Here is a 17,032-nt window from a genome sequence, read left to right as displayed (position 1 = left end):
AGAGTGTATTAACCATTTTTACCTTATTGTCAGTGTTGCAGTGATTTGAATGAAAACTGAATCACTTGGGATCAACTTTGAAAGATGAGTTGACATTTGATTGTGACAACTGTTTGACAGTAATCAACATTCAATCATTGTTTTGCGCTTTTTTATCGACTTTACTTTTGATTTTTATTCATCATTGGATCGATTCATTTTGAGTCTTGAACATTTGATTAGATTTGGTGTAAAAACTGTGCTAATTGATAGTGGAATGAGTTGCACCCAAACTGTAAATTTTTATGTTTCATTACAGTTCAGGTTGGAATGAAAAGAAAAGAAGAAGAAGAAGAATAAAGAAGCAACTTTTTTCCACATTTTATGGACTTGAAATGTGAATTGGATGAGGAAGAAAAATGATGATAATAAATTGGTGAAGAGAAAGAAGATGAATGAATGGTTACTGAATGAGAAGATCCTATAAGTTGACTGGGATTGGCTGATATCAAACTATTTCGGGTTGTCTTTGGATAGCACAATAAGCATGAGCAATGGAGATGCTCCAGTTAACCTCAATTTTCATCATCAATTTCATTTTGTTTTTCATTCAATAAACAAGTTACATTTAAAAATCACACAGAATAAAGAGAGAAGAGAAAAAATTGTTCATCATAATAACCAGCATCATCTGATTGTCTTCATTGTTTATCATCTTAATCATCTTAATCATCATTATCATCATTATTTGTCAACAATAGTGAAAAGTCGAGAAGAAAAAAAAAGATAATTATTTTTGTGTTTGTTTCCAAGAGCAGTTTTTATACGATTCAGTTTATTGATTGGGAAAAGAAACAGATAACACCATGAAAAAAGGGGAAAATGTTTCAATATTTAAAATGTAATTTTCATCAACAGTTGTGTGTCAAGTGAATCTGTGATTATCGAAAGTAAATAGATGAAAATTTTGGAAAAGGTTAAACTCTTGAAAAGGTAAAAACGCGAAAAGGTAAAAGCAGAGATTTGTAGTTAAATGTGACTAAATGTCTCATCGAGAATGTGTACTCAACTGTTTATTCACCATGGCCAATCCAGCTGGATCAATTGATTGGAATGGATTTAATTATCAGACAGCATCGTCAACAAACGCTAATAGCAACAACACTGGCAACACCAACTCATCGAGCAACGGTTCAACCGGTGGCAACACAGTCTCTAGGTCAAGTGGTGCAACTAATGGTGTAAGTGAAGGTGCAGGCAATAGTGGCAATGGGACCAATGGAAATGGTTCATGTACTGGGAGTGCAAGTGTCGGTGGAGGTGGTGGGGGTGGAAGTGGTACTAATGGTAGTGGTTCCACTAGTGGTAGTCCTGGTGACTATGCTGGTTCACCTGGTGGTACAAGTGGCCCTCATGGCCATGGACACCATGGTCACACTGGACCCGGTGTTAATGGGCTTCGTGAACTTTCTTCCCAGTGTTCGTACAATAATAATGAATCGTTTTTAGTGAACGGAATGATTCCCGGTTTCCATCATCACCATCATCATCATCATTCGGCAGCAAGTCCCATTACCGCTGCAGCCGCAGCAGCTGCTCATTCAATGCAATCACCCTTTCATCCGAATCATCATCATCATCATCCAACAGTGCACACAGCCAACCATCACCATCATAATCATCATGCCTTTGCCACCTCAACTCCACCTCATCACACACCAAGTGATCCTGGTCTGTTAGATGCTGATCCAAGGGAATTGGAGGCTTTCGCTGAAAGATTTAAACAACGTCGAATCAAGCTCGGAGTAACTCAGGCTGATGTGGGTCGAGCTCTGGCCAACCTCAAGTTACCTGGTGTTGGATCGCTCTCACAAAGCACTATTTGTCGGTAAGTAAACTTAGAACTTTTCTTAGAAAGAAACACTTTTCAAGAAATGTAAAAATCTTCGCCTCAAAAGTTTAATTGAAATGAAATATAACGATTAAAATACTCATTAGTTAATACGAACCAACAGCTGTAATGAATGAGTTCAGAGATCAAATTTTTATTCTTGTTCAACTCGTAATTATCTTTCAAAATGTTAAGAAAATTTAAATAAATTTAATTTCTGTCATTTCTGTAATTGATGCGTATTGTATCTCGATCTGTCCTTTCGAGATGTTCTCGATAAGATTTGCTTGTTCTATCGATGGATTAGAAATTCAAAAAATACGTTTTAATTCGTGTTTTCAGAAAGCAAATATTTAAATTTTGTTTTTCAGTGTTAACCAAATGAATTTAATCAAGTTAATGCTCGAGATTTTGCTTTGTCCAGACAGACTTAAATCATTTATCGCTTTAATAAACCTCGAGAAGTCCCTTTGAACCAACTAAATTTATGAATAACAATTATTGATTTTCTCATCATTTCCAAGTGAAACAGATAATTATTTGTCCATTTGAATGTAAATCATTTGTTTGTTTCTCCCATCAAATTAGATTTGAATCATTGACGCTTTCCCATAATAACATGGTTGCCCTTAAACCGATACTCCAAGCCTGGCTGGAAGCTGCTGAAGCTCAAGCACGTAAAGTACGTGGCCGTGAAGGTGCTCACGACTGTCCCTCAGTGTTACCTTCAAGTGATAAGAAGCGCAAAAGAACGTCAATAGCAGCACCAGAGAAACGGTGTCTTGAAGCATACTTTAACACCCAGCCCAGGCCGTCTGGTGAAAAGATAGCCGCAATAGCCGAGAAACTTGACTTAAAGAAAAATGTAGTTCGAGTTTGGTTCTGCAATCAAAGGCAAAAGCAGAAAAGGATGAAATATTCAGCCGTCAATGGGCCAGGAAACATGACGGGATAACAAAATCGATTAGTGAAAGAAAAAAGTAAAGCAAATAGACAAATGAGCCAAGATCCATATCATCACCTTCATCTTCACCTTCATTATCATCCTCATCATCCTCATCATCAAAATGGGCAAAAACGGCAAACAGAACAAGGCAAAAAAGGCAAAAGAAAAACAAAAGTCCAAACATTTCCCCTCAAATTGCTCACCTTTTTGTACAACCATTTCCCAGGTTTGTTGCATTTTTTTCACTCCCAATCATGATAATCATTTTTTTTGTTGGAATCACTCCCAGTCATTGCTCGTTATTTACACCTTTTCATCTTGTATACTCATCTTTACAGCCTTTTGCTTCATACAACAAAAACCTCATCTTCACCACAAACACTGAAAATGATGGACAACAATTACTACTAACTATCAACCCATTTAAAGACAAACCCTATCAACAGGCCGTATCAAGCCATAAGAACAGAAAATGTTGAAAAAATGAAATTAGAGGCGAATCTCAATATATATTATAAAGTATAAATAATATAAATATAAATATTAATATAAATAAAAATTCAAGTTTTGTCCGATTCTGATGATTAGACAATTGTAATTGAAGTAAACAAAAAACAAAAAACGATGAAAGCTGATACAACAACAGCAACAAAACTGGTTTGCCAAAAAACACTTACACTTATCCATTCACCAATTTCACGCATAAAAATGAACCAAAAAACAAGACTAAATATTCTTAACTTTTTATCAATCAATCTTTCAACTTGGAATGAAAAATCCTGGGAAGATAATTGTTCGGACAAAAGAAGAGTTCATTCATTTTTATCCATCAATTGTAATTGCCTAATTTACCTTTTCCTTTGTTTCCCTTTTTACCCGTCTTTGAACCCTTTCAATCAAAACTAATTGTATTACCTGATTGCTAACAACCTCAGAATGCTCACAATGTTAATATGAAAATAAAAGAATGTGAAAAAAAATTAAAACAAAAAAACTCGACAAATTGACTTTCCATTTATTTCTCAAACTTGAGCAAATAGGTTTCAGTGTTCAGGATGGAATGATTATAGAGAAGAAAATGGAATGATGATGAAGGATGAGGATGAAGGTAAATGCTGGCGAAGCTCTGAGAAAAGGTTGAATCGATTTTTTCTTCTTTTACCATGTTCTTCTCTTGTTCATCATGAGCTGGTCTCCAAGGATTAAATAGATATCATGACAAGGCTTACATGGAAACAAATATAAACTAGTGTTCAGTTGAGCATGCGTTTAATATTTGATAATCAGAGCATTCAGAACATTCCTTTCTTATCATTTTCTTACCTTTCAACTTGAGCTTTCAAAATGATAATCATCTTCATCATGATAGTGAAGGAAAAAAAGAGAAAAAAAGAAAACTGAAATCTTGCAAGTTCAGGACAAAGACTAAGAACTATAATCAGTCAAAAAGAATCTGAGACTTTTCCTTTTCCCCATGAAATTGGAGAAGAAAGACAAACCAGATTATAACATGATGATAACCAGGATGGACTAACATCTCAAACTTATCCTTCTCATGTCACAACAACTCCCTTGCGGTGTATTATAGGTAACTTCATGATTATCATTTCAAAAAAAAGTTGATTCTCTTGTTCAATCATAAAATTCACTCCCAGATAATCTTTAAAACTCTCGACGAATAAACCTGATCAAAGGGCAACCTATAAGAAGAAAATTTTCCCTTGGAATATCAATTTCATGGGAAGAAAATCAAAAGTTTTCCATCAAGAACTTTGTCACAATTAATATCGTCAAGCGAAACTATCGATAACTGGGAGTTTGATAACATTGAATGGAATAAAAAAAAGTCTGGAAAAATTCTCAAATCAATCAAAATTGGAGGAAAAAAATGGAAACAAAAATATCAAATTGATTATCAATAAGCATGAAATGGTTAAAATGTTGACACAAATTAATGGAAGGCGAGTGAAGAGAAAAAATTGTCAGATTATTATCTGTATATTAATGAGTTGGAATTTTGTTTTGTTTGCTTTTTGAAACAAAGTTAATCATTATAATCATGATAATCATTGTCATTATCATGGATTAAAAGTTGATGTTTTTTTGCCGAGTCAATTGGTTTTGTTGATTGGATGTGAAGGTGTAACTTGAATTGGAAAGAGTTGAAAAGTGAACAAAAAATGTTGCATATTTTACCGCAACAAACAAAGCAGATGGTAACTGTAACCACGACCCTTGAGTCTATTAATCTATCATCTTCCCTCTGATCATCATTGTCATCTTTATCCTTGTTTCTACATCATTACGCACTCACTCCTCTTATTCACTCAATTTGATTAACATCAACCTCAAAATGATCTTTTCTTCTTTCAACTAAATTCTTTGCCTTTCTTGACCTTTCCCTTGTTATTGGATTGTTGCATGTATTTCAATGTGTTAAAAGTTAATCAAATGTTGATCGCAATCGTAACTTTTTTTACTCGATTATCATTTAAAGTCAAAAAGATTTTTACATTTTTCTCCTTTTTTGTTGTTCCATTGGTTTATCATTAGCGATTCTTGTCATTCCGTTTTTGTAATGTTCAATGTAACAAAGTTGTAATTTAAGGTTGACTGATGAAGAATGGAATCAAAATGGTGGAGAGAAGAAAAAAATGTTACAAAAAATGGCTTATTCCTTATTCAAAGATGATGAAGATAATGTTACATAGGAAATGAGATGAAAATTGAGTTGAAAGGTAAATAGGTTTGTTCATTTTATCAGTTAATCCTCTTATCGGTTATTCAATTCTGATCAACATTATCATTATCATTGAAATCTTTTGTTTTTGCCTTTTATTTTCTCATCCAAATCATTATAATTCATGTTTTTTCCCTTTTCATCTTTTCCATCTTTTTCATTCTTCCCTTGAAATTGACTGAAAGGCAACAATGAAACCAATTCTGAGCAAACTCTCACAAAATCTCGACTAATCATTGTAAATGGAACAATCAAAGATTAAAAAAAGATCATTTAACAAGAGGAAAAACAAGAAAATTTCAATTTCGATTAAACTCTTGATGAAAGGTTCAACATTTGCAAAGTTGTGTTCTGGTCAAAGAGACTTGGAATTGAGAGCTAAAAATGAAGGAAAAGAATGTTTGCTTAAAAAAGTTCTGATTTAACATTGATAATGGATATTAATGCCTGAAGCAACCTTGAGGGAGTTTTAAGTATCTAAACAAATACATTTGATGCTGAAAATGATCTGATAATTTGTTTCCATTGAACAATAAGAGTAACAATCTTAATCCGAAAAGAGAGAGAGAAGACAAAAAAAAAGTTATTCCAAGTTTACCTTTACCAGATTAAATCGGATTGACTGGATTGATAGGCAAAACTCAATTCCCGTGTGATGATGATGAGGATAATGTTATCAGATAAACAGATAATGATATAATCACAACATTATCTTGGAACCTTATCTTCAACTGTAATCTGAAAGGTTAAGTATCGAGCCTTTTGTTCATATTGGACTCCATTGACAATGACCTTAGGTTATTGAAAGAGTTTATCATTAAACTGAAAGAGAGAAAAGACAACATTTGATTGTTTATCATTAATATTTGCATTGTTACTGGGAGTAAAAAAGCTATCAAAGATTATTTTTTCTTCTTTTCTAGTTTTTAGCATTTCTTTTGCCCTTTGCATCAACAGTTATTGATCAGTTGACTAATGAAACTTTTGGGCGGAAACTTGAGAAATGAAAATTGTCTTTTCATCAACTTGTTTTGGGCATTTTTGTTGCTCCAACAGAATCGCTTTGAAACAATGTTTATCATCTGAAGAGAGTTGAAAACACTTTTCGAGTTAATCGTTTAATTTTATTGAGAGAAAAATGTTGGAAAACAATTTAAAAACAATTACAAGTTTACAATTGATTCAAAATTAATCTTATTTTGTGTGAAATTCAACATATTCATGATATCGATGTGTTTCTTTTTGTGTCACTTTTCCAAGTGTAACTAACTTGTTATGGATAATGATGATTATGAGTTAATGATTCTTCTCTGCTCTATTCACACACAATTATCATCTTTTCAAAGGAAAAAAAATGATTGATTGTTATTTCATGATCTTTGACCATTTTAAGGAGAAAAGGTTAGAACTGGCAAAAAAGTTGGAAAAGTAAAAAAAATCTAAATTTATCTTCTGATGGACATCAATTTGCTCAATGTTTACTTTATTTGATTAAATATTTGATCTTTTACTTTTCAATTGACTTTCAAAGTAAACACTTGATTGGGAAACTTTTTGATTAGCAAGTGATTTCATTAATCTATTTGCTTTCATGTAATAACCAAAATTATTTAACCTTAAGGCTAAATCAATAGACATTCATGGACACGAGTCGATTTGAGGTCAACTTTTAACCAAATTTTTAATCGATCAATCAAAGAATGAAACAGAAATTTTAATTTTTCCGTTTTTTGCTTGCAACTCAACAAGTTTTGATGGGCAAAACATGAAAAGCAAAATGACTTTACAATGTTGCCAGGAAAAGTTGTGTTACATGTTGAGATGAAAAAAAAGTATCCTGTATTCATGATACTCTTGGGATGTTCATCAATCAATTATTAACAATTATTATTATTATCTTTATTATTGGTAAAAGTAAATTGAGAAAAGGTAAGTTATTGGCAGTTATTGGTTTTATTTTTTGCCTCTTCTCTCAGTTTATGTATTGTTGGGTTAATACCAATAATCATTAAGAACCTCTCTTCTAATGGATTCAAAAACAAGAGAAAAGGGTTTCTTGGTTTCCTTTTTTACTGTTGCTTTTGGGTAAGCCAGGTAAGAACTGTCCAGAAGATTATCATGATTAGTTTGAGAAAAGGTGTGAAATGTTTGTCTTTGAATGGGTTGAGTGGAGAGAGACAAAGAAGGCTAAAAAAATTGGCTGTAAATTAAGATTTGTTAGTTGATGTTTAACGTTGATGGAAAGGTGAACAACAAGAGTGGACACAACCTCGAAATGGCCAATTACAAAGTAATGGGCAAACCTTGTATCAAGCTTGCAGTGAAGAAGCAAAAAGAAACAAACAATGATATTACATTAGATAACAAGATAATCTATTAAATGATGATTTTCCTTTTCAGATTCTCTTTTCTTCTTCTCTCTCCAATTGTCATTTGGTAATTCAAGTGAACGACCATTTCAAATATAACAATGAATAATAATTTTACCATGTAAATAAGGTGAACAGAGAAGAAAAAAGAAAGAGAACTTTTCTTTCCTTCAAAAGTCTATTCGCTGAATTATTGTACATCCAATGACACACTTTGTACAGACTGCACTTGGACCATTGGGTTAACCTTGATCATTAACTGACAATCAGTATATTGATATCTCCATCTTTTATGGTTCAATGTAAATATTGCCTTTTTATGGGTTTACTTGGTGAAGCTGCACTCACTGAATTGATCTTATTGATCATGAATATGTTTTTCTTTCTGAAGAAAAAACAATTTCTTTGACTTTTGTAAATGGATTGGAATGAGAGTGAAATTGAAATGAAATTGATTTCATTTGCTTGTTATTAAATTATATCAAGAAAAGGAGTGACCAGAGTTGACTTGGATGAGGTAAAGGCAAAACTGGGAGTTGGTCGAGGAAACGCACACACACAAAGGGATTGAGTGAGAACAAGAAACTTGTTTATAATCATTTTGTTGGTCATTTGTTTGTTTCGCAAACGCGTGTTCCTCACGTACGCTGGTTAATTGGCTTTGAACACGCTTCTCGGTATAATACAAGCATTATAGTTATTTGAATAGAGAATAAAGAATAAGGAAAAGGCCAATAAAAAAGTTGAGTTTACTTCATTTTTCATCACTTAGTCTTCGTCTCAAGTGTCTCTTAAACTCTTCCTCTCATCATCATTGCCATCATTATCATCTTCTTCATTTCCCTTCTTCAGTTGAATCTTCTGAACAACATTCTTCACTTTTTCCATTCCAATTCAACCTTTTCTCATCTTCATAATCTTTACTAAATCTAAATTAATTTGATAGAAAAAACTCGATTCCAAAGCAATTTACCAACACAACCAAAAGCCATTAAGAAAAAGAGGCAAAAAATACTTTTTTTTATTCACTTTTCACTTTAATTCATCTTTTTTTCCTCTTCATTTTATAAGCTCATTTGCCAGTTTACCTTCATGAACAGTTGATTGTCCCAAGCGATCTTCATGTCCATGAACAAAGATGTTAAAGATTAAGAAAGTTATCGATGGAAATAATGTTTTAAAATTGTTGATTAAAACCTTCACTCTGTTAACAGGTAAAAAGATGAAAGTGAATCTTGAAAGGAAAAGTGTTTCAATGGAAATGAAGAGAAGAGGAAGAATGAAGAAGATGAGGATTTATCTTCAAGATATAGGATAATCATCAATTCCCTGCTTTTCCTATCTTCCTTCTTAGTCTTTTCGCCTTTCATTTCTTATCAAACAACGTTTTTCCTATAACAATAGCAATAATAATAATCTTTACTCCCAGCTTCTCTTTCAATCCAATAACCTTGTTACTCGAATCATGATGAAACATGAGAAAAGTAAAGCTCATTCTCATTTTCAATATTCAACTCTGAAAATGAATTCTTTTTTCTCTTCTTCTTGCTCATTGTCATGATGAGCTGATTCATTTGGAATTTGGAGTTTTCAAAAATTTTGAGTAAAACAAAAATGATTTTCTTTTCTTATTGAAATTTATTTTTGTAGAAATTCTGAAACTGAAAATAATCTCTTCTTTTCTCTATAACTTGCTTCCATGATAATCATGTTCATCTATTGGAATAGGTGGGCGATGGCGACCAGGTTCACTTGACGAGGGAATCCAAAGTGAGATGACAAGAGATGAAGACTGAGAGCTTCAGATTTCATGTGTAATAATGATGAGATGGAAAATGTTGTTACCTGGAAAGTGGAAAAGGATAACAGAATTGAATTATTGAAATAGTTTCTTTTACCTTCTTTTTTTGTTCCATCTTCATCATAATCTTTTCTCAGCATTCGCTGCATTACCAGCGTCTCTTTCGTCCCTCATCCAATCCTTCATCTTCTTAAATTGAACATCAACTAGTTCTTACTGTTGCCTTTTTTTGTGTCAGAATTTCATTTTATATGCAAAAGTTCACTACAAGACTTGAAATGTTTCAGATTTGATAGAAGAAGAAAAAAAGAGCAAAAATCGAGAAAAAATCAAGTTTAGGAGAGAAAAGTACAGAATCAATAATCCTTTTTTTTCGAGTTCGAACTCTTCTTCTCAGAAGAAAGAAAACAATGAATAGACTTGGAATCTGTATCTATATTGGAAATTGGATTTCATGATGAATGAGAATAAAAATTAATTTCCAAATTCTAAATGAAAGGAAAGTCTAAATGGAATCATGATTGGTGAACATTATCTCAACTGATTTACATTATTATCAACTGTCACCATCTTTCAAGATTGGCTCAGTTGAACAGTTGAACAGGAAAAATATGAATATTCAATTCCCTTCAGAGATTTCAGTGATTTCTCTGAAAGAGCAAATCTCTTTTATTAATCCAACATTTTACAAGATTACAGTTTAATGTACAAGTTTCAACCTTTGATTAACATTTGCGAATCGGTAATTGATAAACAGCTAGAAACATTGTAATGTTACAAGTTGATGATGTAAAGAGGTTTCAGTGAAAAGGGCAACATTAAGTTGAGATAATCCAATTTTGAAGTTGTTTAGTTGCCAATAAAATGCTTTACATTATTGGATAACATGCATTCCTAGGATGAGGAAAACACTCAACCACAAATCGCATTGATTAACATGATCAGATGAAAGGGAAAGATTATCATAAACTTTATCAAAGCAAAAAGCAAACAAATTCAAGTGAAAATGAACATTTCATTAGCAAAAGACCAAAAATGAATTCAACTTCATTCAATTAAAATAAATTGTTATTCAATGATTTCAACATTGAAAGTGCTTTCAGCTAATAAGATGAAATAGCAATTCTAATTTTTCAATTTTTCCTTCCTTCGACTTCGACTTGCAATTTGCTGTTGAGTTAATATTGGTTTATCAGTTGATAATTCATTGGTAATCGAATAAATTTCAGAAATCACAAAATTCTATTCGATCTTTTCTTCGAAAAATAGATTTTGGTTGAATATTTTTATCTTTTTTCATGATAAAAGTCTTTTAATTTTAGGGTTTTGCGATTGATTTCAATGTTTTTTTCTCATTCGATACATGAAGATGAACATGGAAAAGAAAAAAATTCAATATTGGAAGAAATTCGATTTTTCCACAAACTTCGAATTTTGAAAAATATTGTTCTTTTTGTGGAGATTCAACATTTTTCATGTTCACCAATGAACCTTTGGACATTCAATTAGAGAAACAATAAATATAATTTGATAGAAAAAAAGTTTCTTTCATCATTCAAATATGGAGCTTTTGATCATTGAATTGACCACTTAATCACTTTTACTGGTCAGTTTAACTTGACCAGACAAAATGACCATAAAACACGAAAGCAAAGGAAAACAATTAAACTAATTGTTTACTCTTTCAATAAAATGTCATTAAATGGAAACATTTGTCGAGGAAAAAAAGGTTAAAATTATTGATCCAAAAATGAAGCAAAACCTTTTCTCGATCAAAAACTGCTTTTCATTCAATACCAACACTTGAACATTCAGACTAACCTTTAATTTTCCCTTTAAAATACAAAAACATTATTTTCTTGAATGATATTGAAGGACAACAACAACTCGATAGATTCAATGAAAATTCACATTTCGCATGTTAGTTAAAGATTACCATGTAAATGTTAATAAATGTTAACAATTTAATTGTTTTCTTTCAATTGTAACTCCTGTCTTCCCACTCTGACTTTTATTACCATTTCATTATAAATGCTATAATATTACGAATCTCTCTGTTAATTGATAATATCATCATCATTATAATATTTAATGAATGAAAAAATAAGTTTAAAGGTAAAAAAAGATGAAGACATTTTATTTAATTACAATGTTCATGTTTCTTTCGTGATAAAATATTGTTTTAAAAAATTGCAATATAAACAGGAGAATCAGAAAGGAGCAGTGAAAGTCATTAAAAATTAGCTTCTATTTATTGTTAAAATTTATGATTGATGTTAATTATTAATTAAACAAGTTCATTAGAAGCTTTTTTTACCTCTTCAGTCTTTCAGTTGACATTTAGCTAATCAAATCCATTCAAGATTAACTTGAACTTTCCGAGAAAAATGAATTTCCAAATTGATTTTCAATTTCAATTTTTAAACATTTCATTTTCATTTGTCATTTGATTTTCTGGTTTTCAATTTTTTAGGTTTTAAGGAAAGCGTTTTTTCTGGTCTTTTTTTGGGTTAACTCGCTTTCTGTTTCGGAATGTTTTTTCATTGGATTTTCATGGCAACGAAAATTAATTTTTTTTCTTTTACTCATTTTCATGATGAAGATTGCGCTTTTTGTTCAGGTCAATTAGGGTTTACCTCATCAAGAGTTAATCATTCAAGTTAAGTGTGAGTGAAACATTATCAACATTTTACAGGTTAAAAGATGGTTTAGTGTTTAATGTTTTTGGGTTTCAGGTTTGCATAGTTTTGGTCTGTCAGTAGTATAAAATGGCTGGCTCCAGCACAATTGTGCTGGAGCCGAGCCACAGTTATTTTGTCACTTAAATGAAATTTATCAGCACAATTAACATGAAAATTTTTTATTTTCAATGAACATATTGAATCAAAGGTTTTACCTGAAAGAAAGAGAGAAAAGAAATTGTGAATGATCATATACAGTTATCTAGTTAAGTATACTTGTGTTGAAGCTGTACTTACATTTGTTGATGACCGAATTCTCGTTTCAACGACGAACAAAGAATGGGTATCCAATTCAACATCATTTGAGGGTCTCGATGATTTTCTAAATAATTTCTTATGTTCTCTAAACACATTAAGACTCTATTTAGTGGCACTGTACAACAGGTACTGGTAAAAACGTCAATCGTAATACAACTTTCTTCATCTCCATAGAGATATTCTTCTTCAGCAGCCACATTTGATGGTATCACTTCCACTATTTCTATCGATGGTGAACGTTGTGAACACATTTCACAGTTGCAATCGAGAACTGATTCGTCTTCACTTGTTACTATCTCTCCTTCTTCCAAGGCAACAGGATCTTCTTGTTGATTTACACTAACATTAGCTTCCATTTGTTGCGATTGATTGTCTTCATTGTCAACAGTTGCAGACATTATAAAAATTAAAACACTGAATCGATGATTTTTGAACAGAGATAAACGACTATTTGCAAACTAACAGTAAAATGAAGATTAAATTGAGCTTGCCAATTGATGAAGATGGACTGCTACCTACTTAAGATTTCAAAATATAATTCCATCTTGTAGTTCCTAAAACTGATCCAGACAACCTATTTTTCTTTTTATTTCTGAGCCAATTTTATTGACCCATGCATGTTGTAAATCAATAATACTCTTGCTCACAGAAAGTGATTAAATGCAATCTTTTCCCTTTTTTGGTTATAATAACAACAATCACTTTCACATGTTGTCATGATGATTGCAATTGCATTTCTTGCATATAATTGGTAACATTTTGCGCAATGAAAGCAACCTCGTTCTGCTTTTGGGCTTTTGGACATAAATGGTAAACATCATATCTTCTTTTTTTTGCAAGATTATAAAAATATTCTCATTTACCAAAAGTGATGGGTGGTATAGCATTAGTATTACCGTTATATGCTATTATATATCAATCTTCTTCTTTTTTTTTCTAAGAAAACTTTAATTGATCTTTTTTAATCAGCCTTTTTACATAGTAATCAACTTTAACAATACATCATCTACGCAATTTATTCCATTTGCACGAATAAGGTAAAATATGACAAGTTGCATATCATTTCACTCCTCTTTACAAAACGAATGCAATTAACATAATTACAGGAAGAACTGATGTTCAAAATTCGTATAAATACCGTTGGAAAAGTTCAGAAAGATATCAGTTCACTTTGATTATTCATATTAAATGTTTAAATCTTATATTTGTTACAAAATGATTGTTAATATTTTGTACTTTTCAACATACAGCTTTAATTACATTGTTTAAGTTTCCCATTCATTGTTCCACTTTATGCTTGGAATTTCTTTCAGAATCAAGTTCCGATTTATGATTTTCCGGTTGTGCCTTTGCTTTCTGTGTCCTTTTTGTCCGATTTTGCCCCTTCTTTGTTTTTAGTGTTTTTTCACACATAATCAAGTTTTACTTTGGTCTTTGGTTGTGCCTTTGGTTTCTTGGCCCTTTTTGCCCGATTTTGCCCCTTCTTTGATTTTAGTGTTTTTTCACACATAATCAAGTTTTACTTTGGTCTTTGGTTGTGCCTTTGGTTTCTTGGCCCTTTTTGCCCGATTTTGCCCCTTCTTTGATTTTAGTGTTTTTTCACACATAATCAAGTTTTACTTTGGTCTTTGGTTGTGCCTTTGGTTTCTTGGCCCTTTTTGCCCGATTTGCCCCTTCTTGGATTCTGCTGTTTTTTTTTCACAAATAATCACGTGATCAACTAAATTGTTAGTTTGATTTTGATTAACCTATTATTTCAGATATTTTTCTTGTGTTCATTCACTGACTATTGTCTGATTTTTTATCTTAATTTGATTTTATCTGCTTACTATTAATTTTTTATTGATAGTTGATTGAAACTGACTTGAAAATCATTTGAAAACATTCAATTTCCTTTTTTTTTGCAATTAACAGTAATTGTAATATGTCACTCACAGTAGTTGATGGGAAGATTGTACAGCAAACGCAGAATAAGCAGCGAAAGAAAGCTAAAAAGGCTACCACTGAAATTCAGCTTGTTGATGTACCTGAAGCAACTCCATCTTCTCAAATGGCTCTAGATATGACTTCTACATTGAAGCAAAAGATTCCTGAGTTTAAAGTACCGAAACTACCCGGTCCAGAACGTAACGTATGTAATTTATCGTCCTCGTCTTCTTCGTCATCTTCTAGTTCAGATTCTGAATCTGTAACTACTAAATCAAAGAAGAAAAGGAAATATGATTTGAAACCAATTGAAGTCGATTTGACCAAGATTCCAGGCAATGTTCAAAGAAATACTTTGCCTAACTTTGATGATAGAGACGCCTTTACTGTATCAAACAATCTTATCTTCTTTACAATTCCAACTGGTAAAGGAAGAATTGGACATTTCCGCAAGTATTGGTTTAAAGACAATCGACCTCAAATAAGTAACTCTGGAGGTGATGTCAGCAAAGAGCAAATACCAGGATTGATTGATTGGCTGCGCCGAACTTATGAAAATTGGGATAAATGATATCCCAGTAATTTTGATAATCCATTCATTCTGTTTGATGAATACTATATGACTAACAATTTAATGCAAATTCTTTGAATTTGATGGGGGGATTTATTTTGCTTTATATTTGTTTCTTTGCTAATCAACTCAATACCTAATAAATATAATTCATTTACGATAAAAAAAATTGTATCACGTTTGATCAAGAAAATGTTTGGAGTCAGCGGTACATATACCCTGATATACATGTTTTTGCCTATCAAGTTAATTTGTTACCAAAGAATGATTATATGATCATTTTGTTTAAGAAATGATTCATAATAAGCTGTTGGTAAAATGTCAAGCTATGAAGAGATTGAATCTTTAAGAAAATTCAATGATAGTTTATTGAAAGAAAATGATTTGTTGAAAAATAAATGTGGTGAATTAGAAAGAAAAATAATTTCCTTAAATAGCTATTTGAAAGAACAAAACGATTTATTAGATTCATATAAAGTAATCGATTTAAATGCATTAAATTGCTACATAAAATTATTAGAAGAACTTCCTGTTAGAATTATTGAAAGATTACATAGAAAAGAAAGCCAGATTAATTCTGGAAATCAAATTGATCCAAGATAAAGTTGAAAAAAGTAGTTAGAAGAAAAAAAAAACATTAAATTGTTACATTTTTAGTATCTTAATCGCTAATAAAAGAATTCATATGAGAAAATCAAACAACATGTCCATCCAAGATTGTGAAAAACTTATCGGTTTCCAGTTGAACCAAATCCATGAGTACCTCGATCAGTTTGAGACAAAAGTTTGACTGATTCACTGACGGTAGTTATAGCAACTGATGCTGCATTTTTAACAAACACCAACCTGGCAATTCTTTCACCTTTCTCGATGAAAATGGGATGTTGAGAATTGTTGATCAAGATAATTACAGCTGGTTCATCATCTGCTTCGATCAAACTCTCTAAGCAATCTAGTCCTTGTTTAGCCAATTCAAGATTACTCGAAATGTAACCGTACGTTTTAGGGGAAAATTTGAATATTAATCCAGTCCGAATTATTCTTCTTGATTTTGGTTGCATTAGGAAAGCCACCTCGGCAAAAAAGTCGAAAGCAACACTATCATCCGAGTATTTCTCCGGTATTCGTGTGTCTGGGTCCATTTTATATACAACTATTACATCCTCGTCTCTCCGAATATTTCCTGGCTCACAATTGAAAACTTCAACCATAGCACCATCGTGATAATATTCAAAAATCACTTGTGCAAATCTATCTCCCTCTTCCACTATTAAGTTTTCTCCTGAATTGTTTATCAGCAACACTTTTACCTGACCAGTATAATCAGGATCGATAACTCCTGCGCCAACATCGATACCTCGAACTGCATATGATGATCGTGAAGCTAGGCGAGCATATGTTCCGACTGGCATAACGAATGTCAAACCAGTATTCACCAAAGCACGCTCGCCAGGTTTGATCAAACAATGCTCAACACTATGCAAATCAAAACCAGCAGAAGCTCTTGAACCTCTGATTGGTATTTTTGCCTTGGAGTTGTGTTTGACAAATGTTATTTGACAAGACATTTCGAACTTTAATCACTAATAAATGAAATTTAAATAACAATCGAAATGATTTCACTTTAGTCACTGATACTTTTAGAAATTGTTTGGCTGTTTTTATACAAAAATAAAGAATTATCGAGAACGCCTTCACCTTTTAACACTAATAAGCTTTTTCTAGTTTAATTACTATTTAAGGTTATTGTTTAAAGTAAATTATTCAAGTCCTTGATCGTTTCCTTGAATGTAATTTATTCTATACCCAC

General features: G+C 31.9%; 3 protein-coding genes across 4 annotated transcripts; 2 read left to right on the top strand and 1 right to left on the bottom strand.

Moving 5' to 3' along the window:
• The first annotated feature begins 579 nt into the window (after positions 1 to 579).
• Positions 580 to 3,819, top strand: LOC107371852 (uncharacterized). 2 transcript variants are annotated; one of them, XR_001570906.3, is made up of 3 exons: positions 583 to 1,867; positions 2,459 to 3,042; positions 3,155 to 3,819. XR_001570906.3 is itself a non-coding variant. In XM_015940011.3 (2 exons), the coding sequence occupies exons 1-2, from the start codon at positions 1,023 to 1,025 to the stop codon at positions 2,823 to 2,825; spliced, it is 1,212 nt and encodes a 403-aa protein (XP_015795497.1). In that variant the 5' UTR covers positions 580 to 1,022; the 3' UTR covers positions 2,826 to 3,810. The 2 variants fall into 2 exon arrangements, 1 of the variants encoding a protein (XP_015795497.1); XM_015940011.3 differs by having other exon boundaries at positions 580 to 1,867; positions 2,459 to 3,810.
• Positions 3,820 to 13,896: 10,077 nt separating this feature from the next.
• LOC149094129 (uncharacterized) lies at positions 13,897 to 15,350 on the top strand. The gene is made up of 2 exons (XM_089268304.1): positions 13,897 to 14,452; positions 14,640 to 15,350. The coding sequence occupies exon 2, from the start codon at positions 14,650 to 14,652 to the stop codon at positions 15,220 to 15,222; it is 573 nt and encodes a 190-aa protein (XP_089124430.1). The 5' UTR covers positions 13,897 to 14,452; positions 14,640 to 14,649; the 3' UTR covers positions 15,223 to 15,350.
• Positions 15,351 to 15,950: 600 nt separating this feature from the next.
• On the bottom strand, positions 15,951 to 16,790 carry LOC149094128 (uncharacterized). Its single transcript, XM_089267423.1, has one exon. The coding sequence runs from the start codon at positions 16,788 to 16,790 to the stop codon at positions 15,951 to 15,953; it is 840 nt and encodes a 279-aa protein (XP_089123549.1).
• Positions 16,791 to 17,032: the final 242 nt, after the last annotated feature.

This window comes from Tetranychus urticae, chromosome 2 (genome assembly GCF_039701765.1).
Source record: "Tetranychus urticae isolate SD_2017Ah chromosome 2, NJAU_TeUrti_SD_1.0, whole genome shotgun sequence".
NCBI classification, from domain to species: Eukaryota; Metazoa; Arthropoda; class Arachnida; order Trombidiformes; family Tetranychidae; genus Tetranychus; species Tetranychus urticae.
The sequence above is the reverse complement of the archived record's forward strand: the minus strand, read 5'-3'. Positions and strand labels throughout refer to the sequence as shown.